The 21,126-nt window shown below is 43.6% G+C and overlaps 1 protein-coding gene across 2 annotated transcripts in view; it reads right to left on the reverse strand.

Moving 5' to 3' along the window:
- Positions 1-2,643: 2,643 nt before the first annotated feature.
- Positions 2,644-21,126, reverse strand: part of LOC102802556 (amine oxidase [flavin-containing] B-like) — a 228,037-nt gene continuing 209,554 nt past the window's right edge. For both annotated transcript variants that reach the window (XM_085498623.1, XM_085498622.1), the window contains one exon: positions 2,644-2,956. In XM_085498623.1, the coding sequence (XP_085354749.1) occupies positions 2,771-2,956 (186 nt within the window). In that variant the 3' untranslated portion in view covers positions 2,644-2,770. The remainder of the gene's footprint in view (positions 2,957-21,126) is intronic.

Consider the following 21,126-nt stretch of genomic DNA (forward strand, 5'->3'; position numbering starts at 1 on the left):
ATAGTCATTGAACATGTTGACAATTTCTCTTGTCCAAAGCCTTCAATATAGCAATGGTTCCATGCCTGTATGTGCAATAGAGCCTGAGATATTATAGATATGCATATTTAATGAGGTATATGACCTTATATGGTCAACGAATATGGTGCCTCATTCTCTTGACCATTACCTTCAATATAGCGTAAGTTTCACGTTTGTACATGCAATAGTGCTTGAGATATAAGAGACATGCACATTTAATGAGTTCTATGACCATATATGGTCAACGAATATTTTGGCCAATTCTCTTGTCCATTGCCTTTAATATACCGTTAGTTTCACGTTTGTACATGCAATAGTGCTTGAGATATAAGAGACATGCATATTTAATGAGTTCTATGACCATATATGGACAACGAATATTTTGGCCAATTCTCTTGTCCGTTGCCTTTAATATACCGTTAGTTTCACGTTTGTACATGCAATAGTGCTTGAGATATAAGAGACATGCATATTTAATGAGTTCTATGACCATATATGGACAACGAATATTTTGGCCAATTCTCTTGTCCGTTGCCTTTAATATACCGTTAGTTTCACGTTTGTACATGCAATAGTGCTTGAGATATAAGAGACATGCATATTTAATGAGTTCTATGACCATATATGGTCAATGAATATTTTGGCCAATTCTCTTGTCCGTTGCCTTTAATATACCGTTAGTTCCATGTTCGTACATGCAATAGTTTTTGAGTTACAAGAGACATGCATATTTAATGAGTTCCAACATGGCGGCCGAACCACGTGACTAATCGAAAATCTGCTTCAGTCACTTTTAATGGCATGACATGTAGAAGGTATATACAAATTTTCAGGCAAAATGGTGCAGCCGTTTCAGAGAAGAAGTCGTTTGAAGTTGGCGGAAGAATAATAATAATAATAATAATAAACATAACAAAAACAATAGGCTTTCAAGCCTGAAGGGACTTGAAAGCCTAATAATAATAAACATTACAAAAACAATAGGCTTTCAAGCCTGAAGGGACTTGAAAGCCTAAATATGCATTTGACAGTATACTAGTGAAACGTTAAAATTCCGCTATAAAGCAACCTGTTGATTTGATATGTTTTTTGATTTTGTTGAGTTTTTGAATCCTGATTTTTTGTGACAAATGATTTAAAAGAACTTTTAAGTTGGAACAAAATTCAAAACATCCTACAAGGAATTTCCTGGAATGCAGTGTTGAAACCAAGAAATCTGATATGGAATCATTGCTAAAGTAAATGTCAGTGTTGGGACAGCGAAAAATGTCAGAAATGACGGACCCTTCATCATCAGAGTCACGATTTTCAGTTTCTTTGTGTATGTCACTTGGCATCACAAAGAGATCTTGTGACTGAGAACAACTAGGACTTTCAACTGAAAAACCTGAAAGCGAAAAAGGTACACTTGATAATAGTGAATAATTAGGCGACTTGGCAGTGAAATCTAAAGATGACGCGAGTCTGACACCGTGGCTGAAGTTTCATTGACTGCGAAGTAGAACTTTCACATAAACATGTGGCGGTGCTACACCAGAGTTTTGGGTTGGTTGATGTGAAGATGGAAGTGGGGGGTTTGAAGGAGGGGTTTGTACCCTCTCTTCATCATTTTATATCATGATTTCTGTAGTATTAATATTGCTTTCTATGTTAGCTTTTTTAGTTCCTGTTTGATTTTCTTTCATTTTATTTAGTTTTTCCCGATTCACTGGCGATTTAGAATGAGCACGTTTCTTATTTGCATTTTTCAATTGGTCACTTTCCATCTTGAGAATTGCTTTCTTCTCTTTCTATGTGTATTTTCAACTTTCTTTTCAATGTCATGTGTGATACTTTTACCATTGTTTTTACCAGTATTATTTGCGTTATTTAATTGTTCACTATTTCTGTTCCGTGTTCACATTTGTGACACGATCATTGTTTTGTGTATCATTAGACTGTGGACAGTTTTTACGTGTGTGTCCGATTGTTTACAAAGAAAACAAATAAATTCATCGGTGGAGATATAAATATTGTACACTTGACCATCATGCTGTATTTAAAAACACAAAACCCTGTCTACGGAAAGACTGAACATGTTTCAATGTCGGCCTTTTACAGCTGAGGGGGATTGTTCGACCACAGCTCATTGCACGACCATACTGGGCAAGGGCACTAACAATGCAATCATTTGGCATGAACGGGAGAACATTTGATAAGATTACCTTGGTAGATGGTCGTATCAACGGCTCTACAGCCACATGTTTATCAGCGATGTCAATACCACTAGAACAAACAAATTCCACCCATGACACGTCAGCTAGAAAAATTACAACAGATCTGTTCATGCGAGAAGCTGCAATGATTAAATTTCCGTTGATTAAATCGGCGAGCGCCTCAACGTACGCTTGAACAGAAACGCCTTTCAATGTTTATGCCGTTTACCTTGCCACACCTAGAAATCAAAACACCCCCCAAAAAGCCAAAATAACCCGGTAAAAGAACACTAATACTTATAAAAAAAATTTACAATATTTACAAATACCTGGCTTGAAAGACGATTCCTGTGACAGCACAGAGAGAACCAAAATCATTAGCAACTTTCAATGACACAGAGCGATGCAAAGTATGCCACATCGCTAGTATAGTATAGTATATTTTATTTGACACTAAATATATATTTAGGTACATGATCTGTTTTCATATATGTTGTGAATTACACAATGTCTCTACCAAGATGTTGGTACATTTCTTTAAGCATCCTTAAGCATTATGAGTATTTAAATAAAACTAATCCAGCAATTGAAGCCAAAATAGTGGCACCACCAACACATCTCATAAAACAAGGCACAGATGGTGTGTATTTCACTGCCCAAGAAAGGGCAGGTTCAACCAATGACTCGTCTACTGACTCTTTCATTGGCTTCTCTATTTCCAGTCCATACTGCATTATTATCTAGAAACAGTAAAAATAAAATGGAAATTATAAAAGATGCATAAAAAAGATCTTAAGATATACAATGTTGAGTGAAATAAGGTCTATATCCATACACAATCATTTTAATATCAATGAAACGCTGTTTACATATTTCGTGAATATGCCTACTATTACTATTAACATTAATCTATTCAATTAATCATAGCAATACTACATTAATTTGACCTCATTACATTGAATACGCTTAAGACACAGATTTCAACCAAAAACTAATCAGGTATGCACATTATCCCAGAACATCTATGTACCAAGTTTCGTTAAAATCTGTTGAACAGTACATGAGAAACCAGTACAAGTAATTGAAAAAAGACACTTAATATGCAAATTATGGCCACTTAATATGCAAATTAGGTAATTGATATCATGGAATTTCAATAAAAAACTAAACATATCTGCACATTTTTCCAAAGCATCAATGTATCAAGTTTCATTAAATCCTATAATTGGTTCTTGAGATATCAGTGGCACAGACACACAGAAGCACCACAGAGAACAGCGAATACCGGTACTCCAACTGATTGCATCGCACACGAGTCAATGACCAACATATATGATTAAATCGTTCCAAACCCATCAATTTCTACAGGATAGTGGTAAGTTTTGTCTAAACTTTAAGATGATACACCATAAATACATTGAACAGTGTGGCATACATTGTACTATAATATAATCAGGTGTGCCACTAATAACTCTGACATATCATTTATATGTCTCAGCAACACACAAACTGTGCAAAGAAGCCTAAATAAACCACAATATATTTAATTTTAACTTTTTATATTTACTACTTACATGTATTTACCCCCCACTATTCAGACTGTGGTACTGTACAGTGTCATCCACTATTTAGACTGTGGTACTGTACAGTACGTACAGTGTCATCCACTATTCAGACTGTGGTACTGTACAGTGCCATGCACTATTCAGACTGTGGTACTGTACAGTGCCATCCACTATTCAGACTGTGGTACTGTACACTGCCATCCACTATTCAGACTGTGGTACTGTACGTGCCATGCACTATTCAGACTGTGGTACTGTACAGTGCCATCCACTATTCAGACTGTGGTACTGTACGTGCCATGCACTATTCAGACTGTGGTACTGTACAGTGCCATCCACTACTTAGACTGTGGTACTGTACAGTGCCATCCACTATTCAGACTGTGGTACTGTACGTGCCATGCACTATTTAGACTGTGGTACTGTACAGTGCAATCCACTATTCAGACTGTGGTACTGTACGTGCCATGCACTATTCAGACTGTGGTACTGTACAGTGCCATCCACTATTCAGACTGTGGTACTGTACGTGCCATGCACTATTCAGACTGTGGTACTGTACAGTGCCATCCACTACTTAGACTGTGGTACTGTACAGTGCCATCCACTATTCAGACTGTGGTACTGTACGTGCCATGCACTATTCAGACTGTGGTACTGTACAGTGCCATCCACTATTCAGACTGTGGTACTGTACGTGCCATGCACTATTCAGACTGTGGTACTGTACAGTGCCATCCACTATTCAGACTGTGGCACTGTACAGTGCCATGCACTATTTAGACTGTGCTACTGGACAGTGCCATGCACTATTCAGACTGTGGTACTGTACAGTGCCATCCACTACTTAGACTGTGGTACTGTACAGTGCCATCCACTATTCAGACTGTGGTACTGTACGTGCCATGCACTATTTAGACTGTGGTACTGTACAGTGCAATCCACTATTCAGACTGTGGTACTGTATGTGCCATGCACTATTCAGACTGTGGTACTGTACAGTGCCATCCACTATTCAGACTGTGGTACTGTACGTGCCATGCACTATTCAGACTGTGGTACTGTACAGTGCCATCCACTACTTAGACTGTGGTACTGTACAGTGCCATCCACTATTCAGACTGTGGTACTGTACGTGCCATGCACTATTCAGACTGTGGTACTGTACAGTGCCATCCACTATTCAGACTGTGGTACTGTACGTGCCATGCACTATTCAGACTGTGGTACTGTACAGTGCCATCCACTATTCAGACTGTGGCACTGTACAGTGCCATGCACTATTTAGACTGTGCTACTGGACAGTGCCATGCACTATTTAGACTGTGGTACTGTACAGTGCCATCCACTATTTAGACTGTGGTACTGTACAGTGCCATCCACTATTCAGACTGTGGCACTGTACAGTGCCATGCACTATTCAGACTGTGGTACTGTACACTGCCTTGCACTATTTAGACTGTGGTACTGTACAGTGCCATCCACTATTCAGAATGTGGCACTGTACAGTGTCATGCACTATTCAGATTGTGGTACTAGACAGTGCCATGCACTATTCAGACTGTGGTACTGTACAGTGCCATCCACTATTCAGACTGTGGTACTGTACAGTGCCATCCACTATTTAGACTGTGGTACTGTACAGTGCCATCCACTATTCAGACTGTGGTACTGTACAGTGCCATCCACTACTTAGACTGTGGTACTGTACAGTGCCATCCACTATTCAGACTGTGGTACTGTACAGTGCCATGCACTATTCAGACTGTGGTACTGTACAATGCCATCCACTACTTAGACTGTGGTACTGTACAGTGTCATGCACTATTCAGACTGTGGTACTGTACAGTGCCATCCACTATTCAGACTGTGGTTCTGTACAGTGCCATCCACTTTTTAGACTGTGGCACTGTACTGTGCCATCCACTATTTAGACTGTGGTACTGTACAGTGCCATCCACTATTCAGACTGTGGCACTGTACAGTGCCATGCACTATTCAGACTGTGGTACTGTACACTGCCTTGCACTATTTAGACTGTGGTACTGTACAGTGCCATCCACTATTCAGAATGTGGCACTGTACAGTGTCATGCACTATTCAGATTGTGGTACTAGACAGTGCCATGCACTATTCAGACTGTGGTACTGTACAGTGCCATCCACTATTCAGACTGTGGTACTGTACAGTGCCATCCACTATTTAGACTGTGGTACTGTACAGTGCCATCCACTATTCAGACTGTGGTACTGTACAGTGCCATCCACTACTTAGACTGTGGTACTGTACAGTGCCATCCACTATTCAGACTGTGGTACTGTACAGTGCCATGCACTATTCAGACTGTGGTACTGTACAATGCCATCCACTACTTAGACTGTGGTACTGTACAGTGTCATGCACTATTCAGACTGTGGTACTGTACAGTGCCATCCACTATTCAGACTGTGGTTCTGTACAGTGCCATCCACTTTTTAGACTGTGGCACTGTACTGTGTCATCCACTATTCAGACTGTGGCACTGTACAGTGCCATGCACTATTCAGACTGTGGTACTGTACACTGCCATGCACTATTTAGACTGTGGTACTGTACAGTGCCATCCACTACTTAGACTGGTACTGTACAGTACGTACAGTGCCATCCACTACTTAGACTGTGGTACTGTACAGTGCCATGCACTATTTAGACTGGTACTGTACAGTACCATGCACTATTTAGACTGTGGTACTGTACAGTACCATGCACTATTCAGACTGTGGTACTGTACAGTGCAATCCACTATTCAGACTGTGGTACTGTACAGTGCCATCCACTATTCAGATTGTGGTACTGTACAGTGCCATCCACTATTCAGACTGTGGTACTGTACAGTGCCATGCACTATTTAGACTGTGGTACTGTACAGTGCCATCCACTATTTAGACTGTGGTACTGTACAGTACGTACAGTGCCATGCACTATTTAGACTGTGGTACTGTACAGTGCCATGCACTATTCAGACTGTGGTACTGTGCAGTGCCATCCACTATTTAGACTGTGGCACTGTACAGTGTCATGCACTATTCAGACTGTGGTACTGTACAGTGCCATCTACTATTCAGACTGTGGCACTGTACGTGCCATCCACTATTTAGACTGTGGTACTGTACAGTGCGATGCACTATTCAGACTGTGGTACTGTACTATACAGTGCCATGCACTATTTAGACTATGGCACTGTACAGTGCCACCCACTATTCAGACTGTGGCACTGTACAGTGCCATCCACTATTCAGACTGTGGGACTGTACAGTGCCATCCACTATTCAGACTGTGGTACTGTACGTGCCATGCACTATTTAGACTGTGGTACTGTACAGTGCCATGCACTATTTAGACTGGTACTGTACAGTACCATGCACTATTTAGACTGTGGTACTGTACAGTACCATGCACTATTCAGACTGTGGTACTGTACAGTGCAATCCACTATTCAGACTGTGGTACTGTACAGTGCCATCCACTATTCAGATTGTGGTACTGTACAGTGCCATCCACTATTCAGACTGTGGCACTGTACAGTGCCATCCACTATTTAGACTGTGGTACTGTACAGTGCCATCTACTATTCAGACTGTGGCACTGTACGTGCCATCCACTATTTAGACTGTGGTACTGTACAGTGCGATGCACTATTTAGACTGTGGTACTGTACAGTGCCGTGCACTATTTAGACTGTGGTACTGTACAGTGCCATCCACTATTCAGACTGTGGTACTGTACATGCCATCCACTATTTAGACTGTGGTACTGTACAGTGCGATGCACTATTTAGTCTGTGGTACAGTACAGTGCCATGCACTATTCAGACTGTGGTACTGTACTATACAGTGCCATGCACTATTTAGACTGTAGTACTGTACAGTGCCATGCACTATTCAGACTGTGGTACTGTACAGTGCAATTCACTATTCAGACTGTGGTACTGTACTATACAGTGCCATGCACTATTTAGACTGTAGTACTGTACAGTGCCATGCACTATTCAGACTGTGGTACTGTACAGTGCAATTCACTATTCAGACTGTGGTACTGTACAGTGCCATGCACTATTCAGATTGTGGTACTGTACAGTGCCATGCACTATTTAGACTGTGGTACTGTACAGTGCCATCCACTATTCAGACTGTGGCACAGTACAGTGCCATGCACTTTTTAGACTGTGGTACTGTACAGTGCCATCCACTATTCAGACTGTGGTACTGTACAGTGCCATGAACTATTTATACTGTGGTACTGTACAGTGCCACCCACTATTCAGACTGTGGTACTGTACAGTGCCACACACTATTTAGACTGTGGTACTGTACAGTGCCATCCACTATTCAGACTGTGGTACTGTACAGTGCCATGCACTATTAAGACTGTGGCACTGTACAGTGCCATGCACTATTCAGACTGTGGTACTGTACAGTGCCATCCACTATTCATATTGTGGTACTAGACAGTGCCATGCACTATTCAGACTGTGGTACTGTACAGTACCATCCACTATTCAGATTGTGGTACTGGACAGTGCCATGCACTATTTAGACTGTGGTACTGTACAGTGCCATCCAATATTTAGACTGTGGTACTGTACAGTGATATCCACTATTCAGACTGTGGTACTGTACAGTGCCATGCACTATTTAGACTGTGGCACTGTACAGTGCCATGCACTATTCAGACTGTGGCACTGTACAGTGCCATGCACTATTCAGACTGTGGTACTGTACAGTGCCATCCACCTTTCAGATTGTGGCACTGTACAGTGCCATGCACTATTCAGACTGTGGTACTGTACAGTGCCATGCACTATTCAGATTGTGGTACTGGACAGTGCCATGCACTATTCAGACTGTGGTACTGTACAGTGCCATCCACTATTCAGATTGTGGTACTGGACAGTGCCATGCACTATTTAGACTGTGGTACTGTACAGTGCCATGCACTATTAAGACTGTGGCACTGTACAGTGCCATGCACTATTCAGACTCTGGTACTGTACAGTGCCATCCACTATTCAGATTGTGGTACTAGACAGTGCCATGCACTATTCAGACTGTGGTACTGTACAGTGCCATCCACTATTCAGATTGTGGTACTGGACAGTGCCATGCACTATTTAGACTGTGGTACTGTACAGTGCCATCCAATATTTAGACTGTGGTACTGTACAGTGATATCCACTATTCAGACTGTGGTACTGTACACTGCCATGCACTATTCAGACTGTGGTACTGTACAGTGCAATCCACTATTCAGACTGTGGTACTGTACAGTGCCATCCACTATTCAGACTGTGGTACTGTACAGTGCCATCCACTATTTAGACTGTGGCACTGTACAGTGCCATGCACTATTCAGACTGTGGTACTGTACAGTGCAATCCACTATTCAGACTGTGGTACTGTACAGTGCCATGCACTTTTTAGACTGTGGTACTGTACAGTGCCATCCACTATTCAGATTGTGGTACTGGACAGTGCCATGCACTATTTAGACTGTGGTACTGTACAGTGCCATCCAATATTTAGACTGTGGTACTGTACAGTGATATCCACTATTCAGACTGTGGCACTGTACAGTGCCATGCACTATTCAGGCTGTGGTACTGTACACTGCCATGCACTATTTAGACTTTGGTACTGTACAGTGCCATCCACTATTTAGACTGTGGTACTGTACAGTGCCATCCACTATTTAGACTGTGGTACTGTACAGTGCCATCTACTATTCAGACTGTGGCACTGTACGTGCCATCCACTATTCAGATTGTGGTACTGTACAGTGCCATCCACTATTCAGACTGTGGTACTGTACAGTGCCATCCACTATTCAGACTGTGGCACTGCACAGTGCCATCCACTATTTAGACTGTGGTACTGTACAGTGCCATCTACTATTCAGACTGTAGTACTGTACGTGCCATCCACTATTTAGACTGTGGTACTGTACAGTGCGATGTACTATTTAGACTGTGGTACTGTACAGTGCGATGCACTATTTAGTCTGTGGTACAGTACAGTGCCATGCACTTTTTAGACTGTGGTACTGTACAGTGCCATCCACTATTCAGACTGTGGTACTGTACAGTGCCATGAACTATTTATACTGTGGTACTGTACAGTGCCATCCACTATTCAGACTGTGGTACTGTACAGTGCCACACACTATTTAGACTGTGGTACTGTACAGTGCCATCCACTATTCAGACTGTGGTACTGTACAGTGCCATCCACTATTCAGACTGTGGTACTGTACAGTGCCATCCACTATTCAGACTGTGGCACTGTACAGTGCCATGCACTATTCAGACTGTGGTACTGTACAGTGCCATCCACTATTCAGATTGTGGTACTGGACAGTGCCATGCACTATTTAGACTGTGGTACTGTACAGTGCCATCCAATATTTAGACTGTGGTACTGTACAGTGATATCCACTATTCAGACTGTGGCACTGTACAGTGCCATGCACTATTCAGACTGTGGTACTGTACACTGCCATGCACTATTTAGACTTTGGTACTGTACAGTGCCATTCACTATTCAGACTGTGGCACTGTACAGTGCCATCCACTATTTAGACTGTGGTACTGTACAGTGCCATCCACTATTCAGACTGTGGTACTGTACAGTACAATTCACTATTCAGACTGTGGTACTGTACAGTGCGATGCACTATTTAGTCTGTGGTACAGTACAGTGCCATGCACTATTCACACTGTGGTACTGTACTATACAGTGCCATGCACTATTTAGACTGTAGTACTGTACAGTGCCATGCACTATTCAGACTGTGGTACTGTACAGTGCAATTCACTATTCAGACTGTGGTACTGTACTATACAGTGCCATGCACTATTCAGACTGTAGTACTGTACAGTGCCATGCACTATTCAGACTGTGGTACTGTACAGTGCAATTCACTATTCAGACTGTGGTACTGTACAGTGCCATGCACTATTCAGATTGTGGTACTGTACAGTGCCATGCACTATTCAGACTGTGGTACTGTACAGTGCCATGCACTATTTAGACTGTGGCACTGTACAGTGCCATGCACTATTTAGACTGTGGCACTGTACAGTGCCATGCACTATTCAGACTGTGGTACTGTACTATACAGTGCCATGCACTATTTAGACTGTAGTACTGTACAGTGCCATGCACTATTCAGACTGTGGTACTGTACAGTGCAATTCACTATTCAGACTGTGGTACTGTACAGTGCCATGCACTATTCAGATTGTGGTACTGTACAGTGCCATGCACTATTTAGACTGTGGTACTGTACAGTGCCATGCACTATTTAGACTGTGGTACTGTACAGTACCATGCACTATTTAGACTGTGGTACTGTACAGTACCATGCACTATTCAGACTGTGGTACTGTACAGTGCAATCCACTATTCAGACTGTGGTACTGTACAGTGCCATCCACTATTCAGATTGTGGTACTGTACAGTGCCATCCACTATTCAGACTGTGGCACTGTACAGTGCCATCCACTATTTAGACTGTGGTACTGTACAGTGCCATCTACTATTCAGACTGTGGCACTGTACGTGCCATCCACTATTTAGACTGTGGTACTGTACAGCGCGATGCACTATTTAGACTGTGGTACTGTACAGTGCCATGCACTATTTAGACTGTGGTACTGTACAGTGCCATGCACTATATAGACTGTGGCACTGTACAGCGCCATCCACTATTCAGACTGTGGCACTGTACAGTGCCATCCACTATTCAGACTGTGGGACTGTACAGTGCCATCCACTATTCAGACTGTGGTACTGTACGTGCCTTCCACTATTTAGACTGTGGTACTGTACAGTGCGATGCACTATTTAGTCTGTGGTACAGTACAGTGCCATGCACTATTCAGACTGTGGTACTGTACTATACAGTGCCATGCACTATTTAGACTGTAGTACTGTACAGTGCCATGCACTATTCAGACTGTGGTACTGTACAGTGCAATTCACTATTCAGACTGTGGTACTGTACTATACAGTGCCATGCACTATTCAGACTGTAGTACTGTACAGTGCCATGCACTATTCAGACTGTGGTACTGTACAGTGCAATTCACTATTCAGACTGTGGCACAGTACAGTGCCATGCACTTTTTAGACTGTGGTACTGTACAGTGCCATCCACTATTCAGACTGTGGTACTGTACAGTGCCATGCACTATTCAGATTGTGGTACTGTACAGTGCCATGCACTATTTAGACTGTGGTACTGTACAGTGCCATCCACTATTCAGACTGTGGCACAGTACAGTGCCATGCACTTTTTAGACTGTGGTACTGTACAGTGCCATCCACTATTCAGACTGTGGTACTGTACAGTGCCATGAACTATTTATACTGTGGTACTGTACAGTGCCATCCACTATTCAGACTGTGGTACTGTACAGTGCCACACACTATTTAGACTGTGGTACTGTACAGTGCAATCCACTATTCAGACTGTGGTACTGTACAGTGCAATCAACTATTCAGACTGTGGTACTGTACAGTGCCATCCACTATTCAGACTGTGGTACTGTACAGTGCCATCCACTATTCAGACTGTGGTACTGTACAGTGCCATGCACTTTTTAGACTGTGGTACTGTACAGTGCCATCCACTATTCAGACTGTGGTACTGTACAGTGCCATGAACTATTTATACTGTGGTACTGTACAGTGCCATCCACTATTCAGACTGTGGTACTGTACAGTGCCACACACTATTTAGACTGTGGTACTGTACAGTGCCATCCACTATTCAGACTGTGGTACTGTACAGTGCCATGCATTATTAAGACTGTGGCACTGTACAGTGCCATGCACTATTCAGACTGTGGTACTGTACAGTGCCATCCACTATTCAGATTGTGGTACTAGACAGTGCCATGCACTATTCAGACTGTGGTACTGTACAGTGCCATCCACTATTCAGATTGTGGTACTGGACAGTGCCATGCACTATTTAGACTGTGGTACTGTACAGTGCCATCCAATATTTAGACTGTGGTACTGTACAGTGATATCCACTATTCAGACTGTGGTACTGTACAGTGCCATGCACTATTTAGACTGTGGCACTGTACAGTGCCATGCACTATTCAGACTGTGGCACTGTACAGTGCCATGCACTATTCAGACTGTGGTACTGTACAGTGCCATCCACCTTTCAGATTGTGGCACTGTACAGTGCCATCCACTATTTAGACTGAGGTACTGTACAGTGCCATCCACTATTCAGACTGTGGTACTGTACAGTGCCATGCACTATTCAGACTGTGGTACTGTATAGTGCCATGCACTATTCAGACTGTGACACTGTACAGTGCCATACACTATTCAGACTGTGGTACTGTACAGTGCCATCCACTATTCAGACTGTGGTACTGTACAGTGCCATGCACTATTTAGACTGTGACACTGTACAGTGCCATACACTATTCAGACTGTGACACTGTACAGTGCCATACACTATTCAGACTGTGGTACTGTACAGTGCCATCCACTATTCAGACTGTAGTACTGTACACTGCCATGCACTATTTAGACTGTGGTACTGTACAGTGCCATCCACTATTTAGACTGTGGTACTGTACAGTACGTACAGTGCCATGCACTATTTAGACTGTGGTACTGTACAGTGCCATGCACTATTCAGACTGTGGTACTGTGCAGTGCCATCCACTATTTAGACTGTGGCACTGTACAGTGTCATGCACTATTCAGACTGTGGCACTGTACAGTGCCATGCACTATTCAGACTGTGGCACTGTACAGTGCCATCAACTATTTAGACTGTGGTACTGTACAGTGTCATGCACTATTCAGACTGTGGTACTGTACAGTGCCATCCACTATTTAGACTGTGGTACTGTACAGTGCGATGCACTATTCAGACTGTGGTACTGTACTATACAGTGCCATGCACTATTTAGACTATGGCACTGTACAGTGCCACCCACTATTCAGACTGTGGCACTGTACAGTGCCATCCACTATTCAGACTGTGGGACTGTACAGGGCCATCCACTATTCAGACTGTGATACTGTACGTGCCATGCACTATTTAGACTGTGGTACTGTACAGTGCCATGCACTATTTAGAGTGTGGTACTGTACAGTACCATGCACTATTTAGACTGTGGTACTGTACAGTACCATGCACTATTCAGACTGTGGTACTGTACAGTGCCATGCACTATTCAGACTGTGGTACTGTACAGTGCCATGCACTATTCAGACTGTGGTACTGTATAGTGCCATGCACTATTCAGACTGTGACACTGTACAGTGCCATACACTATTCAGACTGTGGTACTGTACAGTGCCATCCACTATTCAGACTGTGGTACTGTACAGTGCCATGCACTATTTAGACTGTGACACTGTACAGTGCCATACACTATTCAGACTGTGACACTGTACAGTGCCATACACTATTCAGACTGTGGTACTGTACAGTGCCATCCACTATTCAGACTGTAGTACTGTACACTGCCATGCACTATTTAGACTGTGGTACTGTACAGTGCCATCCACTATTTAGACTGTGGTACTGTACAGTACGTACAGTGCCATGCACTATTTAGACTGTGGTACTGTACAGTGCCATGCACTATTCAGACTGTGGTACTGTGCAGTGCCATCCACTATTCAGACTGTGGTACTGTACAGTGCCATGCACTATTAAGACTGTGGCACTGTACAGTGCCATGCACTATTCAGACTGTGGTACTGTACAGTGCCATCCACTATTCAGATTGTGGTACTAGACAGTGCCATGCACTATTCAGACTGTGGTACTGTACAGTGCCATCCACTATTCAGATTGTGGTACTGGACAGTGCCATCCAATATTTAGACTGTGGTACTGTACAGTGATATCCACTATTCAGACTGTGGTACTGTACAGTGCCATGCACTATTTAGACTGTGGCACTGTACAGTGCCATGCACTATTCAGACTGTGGCACTGTACAGTGCCATGCACTATTCAGACTGTGGTACTGTACAGTGCCATCCACCTTTCAGATTGTGGCACTGTACAGTGCCATGCACTATTCAGACTGTGGTACTGTACAGTGCCATGCACTATTCAGATTGTGGTACTGGACAGTGCCATGCACTATTCAGACTGTGGTACTGTACAGTGCCATCCACTATTCAGATTGTGGTACTGGACAGTGCCATGCACTATTTAGACTGTGGTACTGTACAGTGCCATGCACTATTAAGACTGTGGCACTGTACAGTGCCATGCACTATTCAGACTCTGGTACTGTACAGTGCCATCCACTATTCAGATTGTGGTACTAGACAGTGCCATGCACTATTCAGACTGTGGTACTGTACAGTGCCATCCACTATTCAGATTGTGGTACTGGACAGTGCCATGCACTATTTAGACTGTGGTACTGTACAGTGTCATCCAATATTTAGACTGTGGTACTGTACAGTGATATCCACTATTCAGACTGTGGTACTGTACAGTGCCATGCACTATTTAGACTGTGGCACTGTACAGTGCCATCCACTATTCAGACTGTGGTACTGTACAGTGCCATCCACTATTCAGACTGTGGTACTGTACAGTGCCATGCACTTTTTAGACTGTGGTACTGTACAGTGCCATCCACTATTCAGACTGTGGTACTGTACAGTGCCATGAACTATTTATACTGTGGTACTGTACAGTGCCATCCACTATTCAGACTGTGGTACTGTACAGTGCCACACACTATTTAGACTGTGGTACTGTACAGTGCCATCCACTATTCAGACTGTGGTACTGTACAGTGCCATGCATTATTAAGACTGTGGCACTGTACAGTGCCATGCACTATTCAGACTGTGGTACTGTACAGTGCCATCCACTATTCAGATTGTGGTACTAGACAGTGCCATGCACTATTCAGACTGTGGTACTGTACAGTGCCATCCACTATTCAGATTGTGGTACTGGACAGTGCCATGCACTATTTAGACTGTGGTACTGTACAGTGCCATCCAATATTTAGACTGTGGTACTGTACAGTGATATCCACTATTCAGACTGTGGTACTGTACAGTGCCATGCACTATTTAGACTGTGGCACTGTACAGTGCCATGCACTATTCAGACTGTGGCACTGTACAGTGCCATGCACTATTCAGACTGTGGTACTGTACAGTGCCATCCACCTTTCAGATTGTGGCACTGTACAGTGCCATCCACTATTTAGACTGTGGTACTGTACAGTGCCATCCACTATTCAGACTGTGGTACTGTACAGTGCCATGCACTATTCAGACTGTGGTACTGTATAGTGCCATGCACTATTCAGACTGTGACACTGTACAGTGCCATACACTATTCAGACTGTGGTACTGTACAGTGCCATCCACTATTCAGACTGTGGTACTGTACAGTGCCATGCACTATTTAGACTGTGACACTGTACAGTGCCATACACTATTCAGACTGTGACACTGTACAGTGCCATACACTATTCAGACTGTGGTACTGTACAGTGCCATCCACTATTCAGACTGTAGTACTGTACACTGCCATGCACTATTTAGACTGTGGTACTGTACAGTGCCATCCACTATTTAGACTGTGGTACTGTACAGTACGTACAGTGCCATGCACTATTTAGACTGTGGTACTGTACAGTGCCATGCACTATTCAGACTGTGGTACTGTGCAGTGCCATCCACTATTTAGACTGTGGCACTGTACAGTGTCATGCACTATTCAGACTGTGGCACTGTACAGTGCCATGCACTATTCAGACTGTGGCACTGTACAGTGCCATCAACTATTTAGACTGTGGTACTGTACAGTGTCATGCACTATTCAGACTGTGGTACTGTACAGTGCCATCCACTATTTAGACTGTGGTACTGTACAGTGCGATGCACTATTCAGACTGTGGTACTGTACTATACAGTGCCATGCACTATTTAGACTATGGCACTGTACAGTGCCACCCACTATTCAGACTGTGGCACTGTACAGTGCCATCCACTATTCAGACTGTGGGACTGTACAGGGCCATCCACTATTCAGACTGTGATACTGTACGTGCCATGCACTATTTAGACTGTGGTACTGTACAGTGCCATGCACTATTTAGACTGTGGTACTGTACAGTACCATGCACTATTTAGACTGTGGTACTGTACAGTACCATGCACTATTCAGACTGTGGTACTGTACAGTGCAATCCACTATTCAGACTGTGGTACTGTACAGTGCCATCCACTATTCAGATTGTGGTACTGTACAGTGCCATCCACTATTCAGACTGTGGCACTGTACAGTGCCATCCACTATTTAGACTGTGGTACTGTACAGTGCCGTGCACTATTTAGACTGTGGTACTGTACAGTGCCATCCACTATTCAGACTGTGGTACTGTACGTGCCATCCACTATTTAGACTGTGGTACTGTACAGTGTGATGCACTATTTAGTCTGTGGTACAGTACAGTGCCATGCACTATTCAGACTGTGGTACTGTACTATACAGTGCCATGCACTATTTAGACTGTAGTACTGTACAGTGCCATGCACTATTCAGACTGTGGTACTGTACAGTGCAATTCACTATTCAGACTGTGGTACTGTACTATACAGTGCCATGCACTATTCAGACTGTGGTACTGTACAGTGCAATTCACTATTCAGACTGTGGTACTGTACAGTGCCATGCACTATTCAGATTGTGGTACTGTACAGTGCCATGCACTATTTAGACTGTGGTACTGTACAGTGCCATCCACTATTCAGACTGTGGCACAGTACAGTGCCATGCACTTTTTAGACTGTGGTACTGTACAGTGCCATCCACTATTCAGACTGTGGTACTGTACAGTGCCATGAACTATTTATACTGTGGTACTGTACAGTGCCATCCACTATTCAGACTGTGGTACTGTACAGTGCCACACACTATTTAGACTGTGGTACTGTACAGTGCCATCCACTATTCAGACTGTGGTACTGTACAGTGCCATGCACTATTAAGACTGTGGCACTGTACAGTGCCATGCACTATTCAGACTGTGGTACTGTACAGTGCCATCCACTATTCAGATTGTGGTACTAGACAGTGCCATGCACTATTCAGACTGTGGTACTGTACAGTGCCATCCACTATTCAGATTGTGGTACTGGACAGTGCCATCCAATATTTAGACTGTGGTACTGTACAGTGATATCCACTATTCAGACTGTGGTACTGTACAGTGCCATGCACTATTTAGACTGTGGCACTGTACAGTGCCATGCACTATTCAGACTGTGGCACTGTACAGTGCCATGCACTATTCAGACTGTGGTACTGTACAGTGCCATCCACCTTTCAGATTGTGGCACTGTACAGTGCCATGCACTATTCAGACTGTGGTACTGTACAGTGCCATGCACTATTCAGATTGTGGTACTGGACAGTGCCATGCACTATTCAGACTGTGGTACTGTACAGTGCCATCCACTATTCAGATTGTGGTACTGGACAGTGCCATGCACTATTTAGACTGTGGTACTGTACAGTGCCATGCACTATTAAGACTGTGGCACTGTACAGTGCCATGCACTATTCAGACTCTGGTACTGTACAGTGCCATCCACTATTCAGATTGTGGTACTAGACAGTGCCATGCACTATTCAGACTGTGGTACTGTACAGTGCCATCCACTATTCAGATTGTGGTACTGGACAGTGCCATGCACTATTTAGACTGTGGTACTGTACAGTGTCATCCAATATTTAGACTGTGGTACTGTACAGTGATATCCACTATTCAGACTGTGGTACTGTACAGTGCCATGCACTATTTAGACTGTGGCACTGTACAGTGCCATGCACTATTCAGACTGTGGCACTGTACAGTGCAATGCACTATTCTGACTGTGGTACTGTACAGTGCCATGCACTATTCAGATTGTGGTACTGGACAGTGCCATGCACTATTTAGACTGTGGTACTGTACAGTGCCATCCAATATTTAGACTGTGGTACTGTACAGTGATATCCACTATTCAGACTGTGGTACTGTACACTGCCATGCACTATTCAGACTGTGGTACTGTACAGTGCAATCCACTATTCAGACTGTGGTACTGTACAGTGCCATCCACTATTCAGACTGTGGTACTGTACAGTGCCATCCACTATTTAGACTGTGGCACTGTACAGTGCCATGCACTATTCAGACTGTGGTACTGTACAGTGCCATGCACTATTTAGACTGTGGCACTGTACAGTGCCATGCACTATTCAGACTGTGGTACTGTACAGTGCAATCCACTATTCAGACTGTGGTACTGTACAGTGCCATGCACTTTTTAGACTGTGGTACTGTACAGTGCCATCCACTATTCAGATTGTGGTACTGGACAGTGCCATGCACTATTTAGACTGTGGTACTGTACAGTGCCATCCAATATTTAGACTGTGGTACTGTACAGTGATATCCACTATTCAGACTGTGGCACTGTACAGTGCCATGCACTATTCAGGCTGTGGTACTGTACACTGCCATGCACTATTTAGACTTTGGTACTGTACAGTGCCATCCACTATTCAGACTGTGGCACTGTACAGTGCCATCCACTATTTAGACTGTGGTACTGTACAGTGCCATCTACTATTCAGACTGTGGCACTGTACGTGCCATCCACTATTCAGATTGTGGTACTGTACAGTGCCATCCACTATTCAGACTGTGGCACTGCACAGTGCCATCCACTATTTAGACTGTGGTACTGTACAGTGCCATCTACTATTCAGACTGTAGTACTGTACGTGCCATCCACTATTTAGACTGTGGTACTGTACAGTGCGATGCACAATTTAGACTGTGGTACTGTACAGTGCCATGCACTATTTAGACTCTGGTACTGTACAGTGCCATGCACTATATAGACTGTGGCACTGTACAGTGCCATCCACTATTCAGACTGTGGCACTGTACAGTGCCATCCACTATTCAGACTGTGGGACTGTACAGTGCCATCCACAATTCAGACTGTGGTACTGTACGTGCCATCCACTATTTAGACTGTGGTACTGTACAGTGCGATGCACTATTTAGTCTGTGGTACAGTACAGTGCCATGCACTTTTTAGACTGTGGTACTGTACAGTGCCATCCACTATTCAGACTGTGGTACTGTACAGTGCCATGAACTATTTATACTGTGGTACTGTACAGTGCCATCCACTATTCAGACTGTGGTACTGTACAGTGCCACACACTATTTAGACTGTGGTACTGTACAGTGCCATCCACTATTCAGACTGTGGTACTGTACAGTGCCATCCACTATTCAGACTGTGGCACTGTACAGTGCCATGCACTATTCAGACTGTGGTACTGTACAGAGCCATCCACTATTCAGATTGTGGTACTGGACAGTGCCATGCACTATTTAGACTGTGGTACTGTACAGTGCCATCCAATATTTAGACTGTGGTACTGTACAGTGATATCCACTATTCAGACTGTGGCACTGTACAGTGCCATGCACTATTTAGACTGTGGCACTGTACACTGCCATGCACCATTTAGACTTTGGTACTGTACAGTGCCATTCACTATTCAGACTGTGGTACTGTACAGTGCGATGCACTATTTAGACTGTGGTACTGTACAGTGCCATGCACTATTTAGACTGTGGTACTGTACAGTGCCATGCACTATATAGACTGTGGCACTGTACAGCGCCATCCACTATTCAGAATGTGGCACTGTACAGTGCCATCCACTATTCAGAATGTGGCACTGTACAGTGCCATCCACTATTCAGACTGTGGGACTGTACAGTGCCATGCACTATTCAGATTGTGGTACTGTACAGTGCCATGCACTATTTAGACTGTGGTACTGTACAATGCCATCCACTATTCAGACTGTGGCACAGTACAGTGCCATGCACTTTTTAGACTGTGGTACTGTACAGTGCCATCCACTATTCAGACTGTGGTACTGTACAGTGCCATGAACTATTTATACTGTGGTACTGTACAGTGCCATCCACTATTCAGACTGTGGTACTGTACAGTGCCACACACTATTTAGACTGGTACTGTACAGTGCAATCCACTATTCAGACTGTGGTACTGTACAGTGCAATCCACTATTCAGACTGTGGTACTGTACAGTGCCATCCACTATTCAGACTGTGGTACTGTACAGTGCCATCCACTATTCAGACTGTGGTACTGTACAGTGCCATGCACTTTTTAGACTGTGGTACTGTACAGTGCCATCCACTATTCAGACTGTGGTACTGTACAGTGCCATGAACT

Source organism: Saccoglossus kowalevskii, chromosome 4 (genome assembly GCF_978046115.1).
Source record: "Saccoglossus kowalevskii chromosome 4, keSacKowa6.1, whole genome shotgun sequence".
In the NCBI taxonomy this organism is placed as follows: domain Eukaryota; kingdom Metazoa; phylum Hemichordata; class Enteropneusta; family Harrimaniidae; genus Saccoglossus; species Saccoglossus kowalevskii.